General features: G+C 30.5%; 1 protein-coding gene and 1 non-coding gene across 2 annotated transcripts; one reads left to right on the top strand and one right to left on the bottom strand.

Moving 5' to 3' along the window:
* Positions 1 to 1854: 1854 nt before the first annotated feature.
* Positions 1855 to 1936, bottom strand: TRNAS-GCU (transfer RNA serine (anticodon GCU)). Its single transcript has one exon. It is a non-coding gene; the product is annotated as a tRNA-Ser (tRNA).
* A 4829-nt stretch (positions 1937 to 6765) lies between these two features.
* LOC126723931 (uncharacterized) lies at positions 6766 to 12064 on the top strand. The gene is made up of 3 exons (XM_050427955.1): positions 6766 to 7415; positions 10312 to 10497; positions 11585 to 12064. Exons 1-3 carry the CDS (start codon positions 6777 to 6779, stop codon positions 11870 to 11872), a joined length of 1113 nt encoding a protein of 370 aa, XP_050283912.1. The 5' UTR covers positions 6766 to 6776; the 3' UTR covers positions 11873 to 12064.
* The last annotated feature ends 286 nt before the right edge of the window (positions 12065 to 12350 follow it).

Raw genomic sequence — 12350 nt, 5'->3', positions numbered from 1 at the left:
CAATAATTAATATATTTAATGTATTTAGAAACAAGAGATAATTTCTAAGATTTAATTTTAGTAACAATAATTAGTATGTTCATTGTATTAAGAAAGAATATTTCAAATGAAATTATTATTTATCATTTATTCTCTTACTAGTACTATAGACAAATTTATAATAAGAAGACTGCGCAGACGGTAAGATTCTCTTACCTAAAATTCGACTTTTTACTGACCACGTAGAAAATAAATTTTAGAATTGCCGCCGACGGCTATGCATAATTTGATTATTTAACATTGAATATGACATCTTCCTTAAAAAAATATATATATATATTGAATGTGACACGAGGACAATAATTGGCTTATGTGAGGCCTTTTCACCCGTCCGCACTATGCATATCACTTCCAGATGAAATGCTTCATAGCAAACCAAGAAACGTGAACACTCTGCAGCAAAAGTCCATAACTAACAAAGATTTCGCAGCCCTCAGCTGTTCAGTAAGCAACTGGTTAATATATAAGGTCTTCATGCATGCATCCAATTCAACTTCTGAAGTGACATGTTGATTGACCATCTTGCATAGATAAATCAACAAAAGAGGATCAATCTGAGAGATTTTTCTTCTGCACCAACCTCTTCAAAATGGTCACCAATACTCATCACCGAACACTGAATACATTCAAACATAGTTAAAAATAGACGCTATTAGTTATAGACTCTCAACAAACCAATCAAGTTCGGAGACTTGCATCCGGACATTTACACATATATGCCGACAAACTTCATAGTAGAAGCTGAGAGAAACAAGACTTAAACCTGCAGACATCCAGTCACTCTAAGTCCTGCATGCACTGAGACTAATAATCTCCTAAAAACTGCATCATTCATGATTCAACATTGACTTAGTCAGTAGACCACTGTTTACCTATCATTTTCATCTAATAACTAAGATTCCAACAAAAATTAGGATTTGCTTGTAGTATTTCTTTCTTTTACTTCTTAGGTTCATGACTTTTTTTCTTAATGTGAATCACGAGTGCAGCTTCTGGACAAAATATATATGGTTACACTAAGTCATTAGGTACCAACTAAAGGAAAAAGATAACACCATCTTTTGACAAATGATCTTTCAAGCATCATAGCTTCTACAATATTCATGTTTGTCCATATCAGTATCAGTATGAGGATTGAGGACCCCATGAATGTCCTTAGTGATTGAACATCAAGCTAATTAAGGTCTATGACTTTATTGGATTTACCTTAAATTTGAAGTTAGAAATTTAGCCAACCCAATTTTTTTCAGGCTTAGTTGTAAAGTTTTTGGAAATTATATACATGGGTTTGAATGTGCATGGAAATTTTAATTTTCTTTGTCATATGTAAAAATAGAGTAAATTGGTTGATTTCACCTACAGTTTTGATAAACACACTATAAATGCCCTTGGTGACTGGTAGAACATCAAGCTAAGATCTTTTGACTTTGGATGTACCTTAAACTTGAAGTTAAATGTTTCCAATCCATTTCTGTTAGAGTTACATCTATTTTTTAAATGTTAGTTTGGTAGAAATCATTTGGGTTTGAATAATGTGCATGGAAATTTTTAATTTTCTTTGTTGTAAATGGTGGAGTAAATTGGCTTATAAAGCAACAGTTTTAATAAATAGACTATAAAAAGGAAAAAAGAAAAAAAATGGAATATTTCTGTTAGAGTTATATATATATATTTAAATGTTAGTTTGGTAGAAAATGGGTTTGAATAATGTGCAAGGAAAATTTTAATTTTCGTTGTTGTAAAAGGAGTAAATTGACTTACATAAAGCAACAGTTTTAATAAATAAACCATAAAAAAGAAAAAAAGAATGGAAAACGTCGCCTGAGAGATTCGAACTCTCGCGGGGAAACCCCATGTACTTAGCAGGCACACGCCTTAACCACTCGGCCAAAGCGACGCTGTGTAATGAATGTATATCATAAATATATTTATCTATATTTTTTTAAAGTCAACATTTTCAGACTTCTTCCTCTAAGTTACATAAATAATAATTGGAAATAAAAAGGAAAGGATACAAATTTAATATCTTATGCAATAATAGTTAAAACTTTTGACATATATATATTAAAAAAATAAAAAAATCATATCCACATTAATTATTTAGTATAGTATGAGTTTTTAGCTGTACAGGCTTTTCTTTTACCAAATAACTATAGTTTAACAAAATTTTCAAGTTTAATCAGTACTAATTTTTGTATATATTTTTCTGTATAGTTTAGAGACATAAATTTTTCATAAAATGCCTTTATTTATTTATTTTATAACATTTCTTTTGCTAATATTAAAGTAGTAAGTTATGATAGAAGTTGCTAATGGGAGATGGTTTAGTTTGTAAGGCTCAAGCACTTCGTCTAACCCACCTAGGTACCAGTCCCATTGTCAACAGTCCTTCGTTGGTGGACATCCATAAGAATTGGTTGCATCAAAAAATGATAGGCTTTAACCTGAGTGCCCTACTTGGGGGTTGACATAGCTTAGCTAACCCCTATTTTTTGTTTACCAAAAAAGAAAGAGTTACGATAGAAATTTATAATTTTTCTTTTAAAAAAAAAATTTGTGAAAGAAGTCACAGCAATTTTCACGTGAATCTATTACTTTAATTTTTCACTTTCACTTTTTGGTTGTGCTTTAGCTGTTAAAGTATGCTACCTTTGTTATTCCGTTAATTAACAAAATTTTTTTTTGTCCTTTCTCTTTTGTCATGTAAATTATAGAATCCAATATTGTAAAATATGCAAAAAATTGATGCTTTTGTTCTTTAGTATGTGGCCTTTTCTTATTTTTTGGGATGAAGAATAAAGTAACCTCATGTTACCATTTTAAAAGAGGGAGAATAGCATTGAACTATTTTTTTTGTTTGGTTAAATCAATTAAAATATAAAATTAATGGTAGTCTTTTGTGATTTATATTAGAGATGTGGGTTCCAAGCCCTTTGTATTTGGATTGGATCCATTCACATTGAACTTTCCAATTCTCTTTAATTTTTATTTAGATGTAAGACATACAATATTTACAAATCAAATAAATGTCATGTGTCGCACTTTTGGTTAAAAATGGTAGGGAGTTGGAAAATATAATTGGAGGGACTAGTCTTCATTGTATTAAGTATCTGCTTCTCATAACATATTTTCAAATTATTCAGGTTATTTGGATCCTTCTAAAAAAAAAAAAAAAAAAAAAAAAAAACGATTATTTGGTTTACGCACAAATTTTAAAAACCCTATTTTAAAGTGAAATTGTATTTTTGTCCAATTAATTTTAAGCTTAATCAATCAATAGACATAAACCCTTCCAAACAAGCGCTAAGATTATTATTATTATTTTATGCAAGCAGAAAGCCACATGAAAAAGAACAAGTGTGCTTCAAGATGATAACCCTTAAATCCACAAGGGTTACTTGAATCTATTTGGAGAATTCCAAAATCTACTAGAAAGGAAAGGAAAAAAACTCTTTGAGATTTTTATTGATGAAATTGAATTGTCTTGAAAGTTACAATACATTTGAATTAGGAAAAGAAACCTCAAGGCTACTAGGAGACCCTTAGGAAATCCTAAACTATTCTTAGGACAGCTAGAAGACTCTAAAATGTCATAATTTGTGTCAAGCATGAAATTAAGTTAGAAAGAGGAAAAATTGCCAAAATTGGCAAAATTGATCAAAAAATTACAAATCAGAGACCTAATTGAAGATATTTTCCCCAAAAACTATATAGGTAATGGTCATAAGGTAATGAGTTTTGATGTTCACAATGATTCCCTTCATGTCACCAAATATTACGCAATTCTAATGATGACTCTGATGATTTCTACTAGTATTTTTTTACATATTAAACTTTTTATGTGTTGACTTTAGCTATCTTTGTGTTCAAGGAAAGTTTGTACTATCCGTTCTACATGAACTTTAATACGCGTACCTACTTTGGTTTATAATTAGCCTTATATAAGTAGTGAGATTTGCACAGTAATTTGAAACACAATATAGAATATTTGCTCTCTTCTTATCTCAGTACACAACACTTGAAGCCCAATGTCAAAAAAAAAAAAAAAAACACTTGAAGCCCATCTCCCATCTCCCACTTTTCACTCTTTTACACACAATCTAGCCCATTGGGCCGCCTTTTGTATTTGAGATGAATCCATTTTCATTTTTATCTCTTCTCTTCCTTCTCGAGTTTTTATTCCTAAAGTTAGGATGTGCTCGGACTCTCTATAGTTTCTTTGTCGTAATAAAGTTATCTTTATTAAAGAAAAAAGTATGCAACCTTAAATTTCTCAGGCTGAAATTTAGAATTCCAGTGAAAAGTCTTTGCACTGTTATGCATGTGTAGCAAGTTAACTTTTTGGTGATCAGTCTAAGGACCCCATGCTAAGGAGTGGAAAATAAATTACAGCAGGTCCCTAGCTATGCTAATGCAAGATCCGGTTCCGCGTAAGAAAGGAAATGTATTCGGTGATGATGGAAGTGAGAAGTGCAATTCATGATGTCTCTTGGCATAAAAGCTAAAGCAATACATTCCCATTAGATTAGATTATTTCCTCATGTTTACATTATTGCCTTTAATCATGACCACGTATGGTCACTCAGCCTTGTATTTCAATCCATCACCACTCTTCAAAAGCAAGCAATATTCAAACCCAAATTGCATTTATACTGCTCATTAATTCTCTGTGTCTCTATCTCTTGATGATCATCAAGTATTAAATGGCACATTTTTATTTGATACAGCTAAACTAAGGCCCACATGTAAGATCCATGTGAGTGTACATTGAAACTACATAGAAATCTTATTAGAAATAGCTTGAATCTAGTGTTTTTATGCACTGAGTTTGTTAGGATACATTTACTTGTCACATGTTAACATCTGAACGGATCCAATATACAAGAACACTAGATATCCAAGTCTTGCCCAATCTAATTAACAAACAATGTAAGCATGTCATTGATTTGTTCACATTTAAATTTTTTTAGTTTATTTATTTTCTTAAATAAATGAGGATTTAAAATTTATAATAATAAAGGAACTCAATCATGCATGTGCAATTTGATCTCAAGGGCATCAAATACCATGGAAACCTAATTATACAAATTAGCTATAACAAACCATTCTTGTAAGATAAGTTGATATGGTCCATATTTGGGGGCATTTTAAGAATTAATTAGTACTCTTATTTTGGTAGTATTTTAATTAGTACACTCATTACATATCAATGAACCTTTTTGGGCAAGATAACTTTAAAATTGAGAAGAGACTAAATTAGGGAAAAGAATTGCTAAAGCGTGCTTACTTTGCTATGATTCCTTCTTTTTTTTTTTTTTTTTCTTTTTTTTTTTTTATAAATTTTTTATGAGGATTTTATTTTATTTTAATTTTTTTTTAATGAGGACTTTGCTATGATTCCTAAGATGTCCAAAAAGAGAGACAATTCGGTGTAAAAGCATATGCTAGTTTCTAGGGAAGTGGCTCTCCCTTAATTATCGGATATAATTTTTATATGGCTTGGCCACACTCTAAACTAAAGTGACTTTGGCGGTGCGCTTTTTGTTTTCCAAAAGAATAGGGAAAATATTATAATTTTTTTGGTCATTATTATTAATAATGATAACATTGTCAAACAAGGTTTACCATATAATAAAGATTGCATCATTAAGTTGAATTATAAATTTGGAGTACTTGGATATGTAAGAACCTTTTTTTTTTTTTTTTTTGGATAAAAAGGATTTGTAAGAACCTAGACTTAGGTTCTTATCCTCAATTCTTATTATTATTATTAAATAGTTATTTGTTATAAACAATAAAAAACGATTCGAACATCTTTATAATATTTAATTGGTCCATCAATTTCACCTAGCTGGTTAAACCTTATTGAACCAACCCAAATGACTTAAACTAAACATATATGTCCTAAACCCAGAAATTGGTAATTCTAATGAATTTCAGTGATTAATTGAAAGCATTTTTTCCTAAAATGGAAGGAGAAAACTATTTTCGTCACTTACTAGTAAAGGATAAACCTACCCTATCTAGTTATCATCATCCCCATGTTTTCCCCCCCACACAATAAGTCAATAGCCATGCTCTCATATCATCACTTTTGGAACATATATACAGTTTATAGTTTATAGTCTATTTTGCTCCTACAATAATGGCACATACTAATGATATTCTTTTAATGAGAAATGAGAATTATTTGTTCTTTGTAATAAAAACTCTTTATTAATTGGTACTAGCTAGTACTAAAAAGCTTACAAAGAGAATTCCTTAGAGTTCTTAGTGGAAAGTAAAATGCTAAGGACAACAAATTTCACAGTTTCATTAATAACTTATTGATATGATAAATTGTAATTGGCACAACATTATTTACACATGGCCGATACCATTTTTAATATAAGAGGAAAAGTAAACGAATGTATTAAGAGCATTAGTTTAAATATTTTTTAGAAATCTTTTATGAAAAAAAATATTAATTTTTTTGATAACATTTTATATTTCTCATAAAAGTGATGTAAAAAATTTCTTAAAATAATTTGTTAACAAATACCATAATGTCACCAATTACCATGAATCTTAATATAACCCAATAACAACATGTCAACAATTATCAAAAAAGATTATTGTAAAAAGTTTTGGCTCTAAAATGGCTCAAATTCTCAAAGCCAAGCCAAACATCTCACCCTCTCAAAAAAGCAACCTCTCTTTATCAGCTTTATAAACCCTACTAATTAAGACCCTTCCCCATGTCAGAGAAATCATCCTCTCTCTCTCTCTCTCTCAAAATGTCTAACAATAGAATGGATGGTGTTGAAGACCAAGAAGCTCTGTTTCACTCCTACCCTTGTGCCTACTATGTCCAAAGCCCTTCCACTATTTCCCATGCCAACAGCACTGACATTAGAACCAACAACATTGATGAATCCACATTCCACTCCCCAGTTCGCTCAGAAACCTTCCTCACAAACCCCACAAACCCAAACCACAGCATCGAAGCCTCACGTTTCACTCTCTCACGCTACTCTTCCTCTCGTGGATCAAACAACTCACTAATCTTGCATGAAAAGAAGAATAATAGTCTTATTGCTTATGATGTTCAAAGCAATGGGACAGCCGGGACTCATGAGAATTGTGAGAACCGTTTGATCATTGTTGATCATCATGGAGGGGTTGATGACGATGAGGAGGAGGAAGAGAATGATGAGAAAGAATTATATTATGGGAGAGGAAGAGGGTTTTGGAGAAGGTATTGTACTTATCGTAATTCTGATTCATGTCTGTGGATTTGCTTGCAAATATGTTGGAGGGCAATACTGAGCTTGGGAATTGCATTGCTTGTGTTTTACATTGCTACAGAGCCACCACCACCCAAGTTATCCATCAAGGTACTACATCTTTCTCTCTTACGGATCATTAATGTCAAGCTTTTTATTTAAAAAAAAAAAAACAGTTTATTCATTTTTTTTGAACTTATTCTATCCTAGTTTTGTGTAGTTTATTTTTTAAACCAAATTTATTATTAATGAAAATGAGCTCTTCTGAATGAACACAAACCCTATATTTAGGAGATTATATTATTTATTGTATTTTTATGATTTGGTAAATAGATTTTAATAGACAATTTAGTCAACCTAGTTCAAAATAAAACCTCTCTTTTAAGAAAAAAATTAGATGATGAGACTTTAAGTTTAAAATCTAGTGGATGCATCATGCATGCCTAAGTTAATTTATTTGTTTATTGGCTGGATAGACGCATGCCTAAGTTATTAATTTTTTTTTTTTAAAAAGGTGTATTGTCGGAATAAACTTTTAGTAAATATATATTATATAGACAAAGGGAATGAAACTTTATTGAGACTATTGAAAGGATTTGACTAAGGATGGGTTGTCGGATCTCCTCTTAGGGTCCGTTTGATTAGGAGAGTGAAAAAGTGGGAGGATAGAAAATGAAGAGATGATAGAAAAGATTTAGTTTTTTCTCGTATGTGTTTGGATGGGAAGGTAGAAAAGTGGAGGGATGAAAAACTCTTTTCTTTGGTTGAGAAGAAAAGTGAGAGGATAGAAAATAAAGTTTGTATAAAGTTACCATTATATCCAATTTAGGTAAAACAAAATAATACATTATATTTTTATTAAAAAAATATGTATGAATGATTTCTTCATTAAAAAAATAAAATAAAAAGAGGATAAGAAGTTCAAGAACCCAAAACTTTTTTTTTTCAAAAAAAAAAAAAAAAAAAAAAAGAAAGAAAGAAAGAAGGAAAACAAAGGAAGAAAAGACCAGCGTCAATGACCTGACTCACAAGCTCATGCAAGTTCCCATAATAAAATAGTAAAATAAAAAAGGGAAAAAACTTACATATAACACAGTAACTTGGAGGGGAAAATATGTAATTCAAGTGCTAAGCTCCCATTTTCTCTCTTTTCTTCTCAATTTTCCACCCAAATCGGGAGGATAAAAATTTATGGGCCTGGGTGGATTTTTTTCTCCAATATTTTTCATCTTTTGTGTTTTCTCTTCTAAATCAAACAAGAGAAAATATCATTTTCTTCCCTATTTTCCTTTCTTCTTTTCCATCCCTCCTATTTTCATTCCAACCAAATGGAGCCTTACAGTTTCAACTTAAGGGACCTTGAGGTTATGCATAACTGCCACATGCTACTTTTTTTTTTTTTTTTTTTTTTTTTTTTTTTTTTTCCTTGGATGAATACATTAATGTACATTTCTTATGTAAGCAGATAGAGATTGATGGAAAAAAAAAAAAAAAAAAAACCTATGCAATTAAAAAAGTTTATCTCCAAACATGTTGGAGCTATTTTGTTCGAACCCATGATTGTAGTGATTAAAGAGACCGTTTATTTGCAGTCATGTGATTTGTTTAAATAATATAATAAATAGACTTATAAATCACTATGTAATGAGTTGGAAAAAATAACTCTAATTATATTTGGAGCCAAACTTTGTTTCTATATAAAATAAATGTGCTTCACGATTCAAAGAGTGTGTCACACACTAGCTCTAGCTCTTTCTTTATTATGAATTTTCTTGATTTTACTAGGTTGGTTGATACTGAGTTGCTTTATGTTTTCCCTTCATTTTGTGATATATCAATTGTGATATATTGTTTCTCAACCAAAAAAAAAAAATAAATAAAAAATTGTGGTATATTATGTGTCTGGTTTACTTATTTATTTATTTTTTTTTTCATATTAAACTTTGGTTGGAATACATGGACAAATTGTAACTAATGAAGTATATATAAAATGGACAGTAAAAAATGGGATAGAAGGTTTGTAATGGGTTGATATTGTTGGTTACATGCATGAAAGCTTTAGCCAACAGTGTACATATAATCATACATATGAAGACCCAAAAAAAAAAAAAAAAGCATTAGTCAATGTAAAGAGCTAACCTAATGGACAGAAAACTTAGGAAGACCCAAAATGTCTCCTATCAGGGGCCGAAATTATAGGTACAGAATTCTCAACATTGTTAGGCCCATACTACATTACTTGTCTCATTAGTGTTAGACAATAAAGTATAGGGTCATAAAGGAATTTTTAGGAACCCAAACTTTAGACTGGATGGGTAACTTGTACTGAGGGTTGAGGTTGCAGATTGGCCCAAAGTTAGCCTCTGCTTTTTTCTTTTTTCTCTTTGTGGAGAAAAGGTAGACTGTACAGTTGAAATTGAAACATTGATGTATGACCAGAATCATGACCAAAAAATAAAAAAGGTTTGGCCTAGTCCCATGATTGAATTGACTAAAGTTGCAATAGCCCAAAGGGAAACATAAAAATGTTCAAGTTCCACAGCACAAAGCAGTCCATGTGCCTAAGATCATTACTTTGCCTAAGCAATGACTGGCTAGGTGTTCATTTCTATTTACTTTATTTGTCTAGTTGAGCATTATGTAAAATAAAATAATAATAAAAAATGAAAAAGAGAGAGAAAGTTGACAATTTAAAAAGTTTTACATAAGTAGATAAGTCAAACATAGTAACAAAAACACCAAAGTCTTTATTCCAAAATTTGGAGTTAACTAGAAATCCTCAACAAATTAGTTAGAATTGGTCATATGCATTCTTTTTCTTCATTTTATTTTATTCAAAATCATACTCTTTTTAATTTTCTTTATTGATGTGTCTGTCTTTATTTTATTTTTAACTTAAAAGAAATAAAATAATAAAAAGAGCTAATATTAACTTAATGAGACATGAATATGTTAAGGTACAATTTATATTCACTTCTTTCTTATGTGTAATAAATACATGTTGCAGATTGCAGGAATTAGCCAATTTGTGCTAGGGGAAGGAGTGGATGCCTCAGGTGTTACAACTAAAATACTCACCTACAATTGTACCATCAATTTAGTGATTGATAACAAGTCCAAGCTCTTTGGCCTTCACATTAATCCTCCAATAATGGAAATGTCATTTGGTCGCCTCACTTTCGCAATGTCATATGTAAGTAAATCCAAGACATCATAAATTTTCTTATCTACATGAGTTGAACTCTTTGTTTCTTGAACATGGCAACTAAGTTTTGAATGAACAATATTTATTTTGGAATTTGGAACAATTTTATCAGATATTTGTAAATTAAAAAATGATATGGAAGAGTGTAACATTAACAAAAAGTTGCATTATATATATATAAACACATTATATTGTATATACAACTTGAAACTAATATTTATTGGAATATTAACTTTTGTGGAAAGCTAACCTCTCTTGGACCTAAAAGTTTGGTGCTTATTGTGAACTTAGATCAGAAATTTTGGAAATCCATGGGCCAAAATGGGCTTTAGGTGCATCACAAGGAAAAAAAACTCTTTATGGAATTATGAAGCGTTGGCCAAGAGTTCAATTTTAGTCCCTCACATTTCACAAATGTAACGATTTATTTACTTATGGTTCGTTTGGATTAAGAGAGAGGGAGATTTAGCACAAAATTAGTTTATTTTTAGCCAACTCTATTTTACTCCCCTTCACTCTCCCTCCTTCCCTCTTCCATCTAAACAGACCATTAGTCTTTTTTGTAGTTCTAAGTCACTCTATATTTAAGGGACCAAGACTAAACCGAATATTTTAGAAAAGGTAACTTATGCATTCGACATATCACATATGTGTCTTCTATTTCACAATATGTATTTCAATAGTATGTCAGGTTTATATGTTGTGAGAGAGATGATGTACATGTCAGATGTATAAGATAATTATTGTATATTTTAAGGTATTAAAATTGCAAATAAGAAATTGCCAAAAAAGAAAAAGAAAGACAAGGACCATTTTTTTAAAATTTAAAAAACTGGATTAGAACATTTAAAATTAAGGAACCAAAATTGTACATACTCTATATTTGAAGGATCAAAATTTTAATTTACATGAAAAAACCAGGGTTAGAGTGCAAAGCTTTCATGTATATGCTTCATATGTGTAGGTAATATTGGTACTTATATACATGTAATATTGCTGTGATTACCTCTTACTTTTTATTGCTGTTATTATTTATTTTGGCCGAAATCTTTGATAATGGGTTTGTTATGTATAGGGTCCAAAGCTATATGCTGAGAGTGGCTCCACATTGTACCACTTATATGTAGAAACGAAGAATAAACCAATGTATGGTGCTGGAAGAAACATGCAAGACAAGCTAGAGTCTGGAATGGGATTACCACTAATTTTTCGAATGAGGTTGAACTCAAATTTCCGAGTTGTTTTGAACCTTATCAGGCCTAAATTTCATCATCAAGCTGAATGCCTATTAGTCCTTAATCGTGCATATGATAAGAAACATCGAACCCAAGCATATAATAGCACTTGCACAATTACTTCTTAATCCTTGTTATTAATACGTGTTTGGAATACACAAGTATAGATAGTGATCAAGCAAGCGAAGATGTTTGGCATGTGATTATAAATATAAATTTTGAAACCAAGACTTGGTTATTGTTGAGTATACATATAAATGTATTTGCAACACCTACATCTAGGTTCAATGATAAGAATGATGAAAATGATTAAATTGTTTGATTTGTCTAATGAAAAACTGAACTAATCCCCTCAAATTTACAAGGACTAAAAGATATAGTTCTATTTACTTGAATGGAGGATGGTACCATTGAAATTAATGGGATGGAATTATTTACTTGATAATGAATGTCACCATATCAAGTTTTCATAATAAATTGTATTTATGGTAGTAACATATTCTCTAAACTCAAATTACAAGTACTAATTAGTGTTGGAATGTTTATCTCTTAATCACATGGAGGATCTAGAGTACATATTTAGATAGTGATATAAGTGATTACGTT

This window comes from Quercus robur, chromosome 4 (genome assembly GCF_932294415.1).
Source record: "Quercus robur chromosome 4, dhQueRobu3.1, whole genome shotgun sequence".
NCBI lineage: Eukaryota > Viridiplantae > Streptophyta > Magnoliopsida > Fagales > Fagaceae > Quercus > Quercus robur.
Note: the sequence above shows the minus strand (reverse complement) of the source record. Positions and strands in the feature narration are given on the sequence as shown.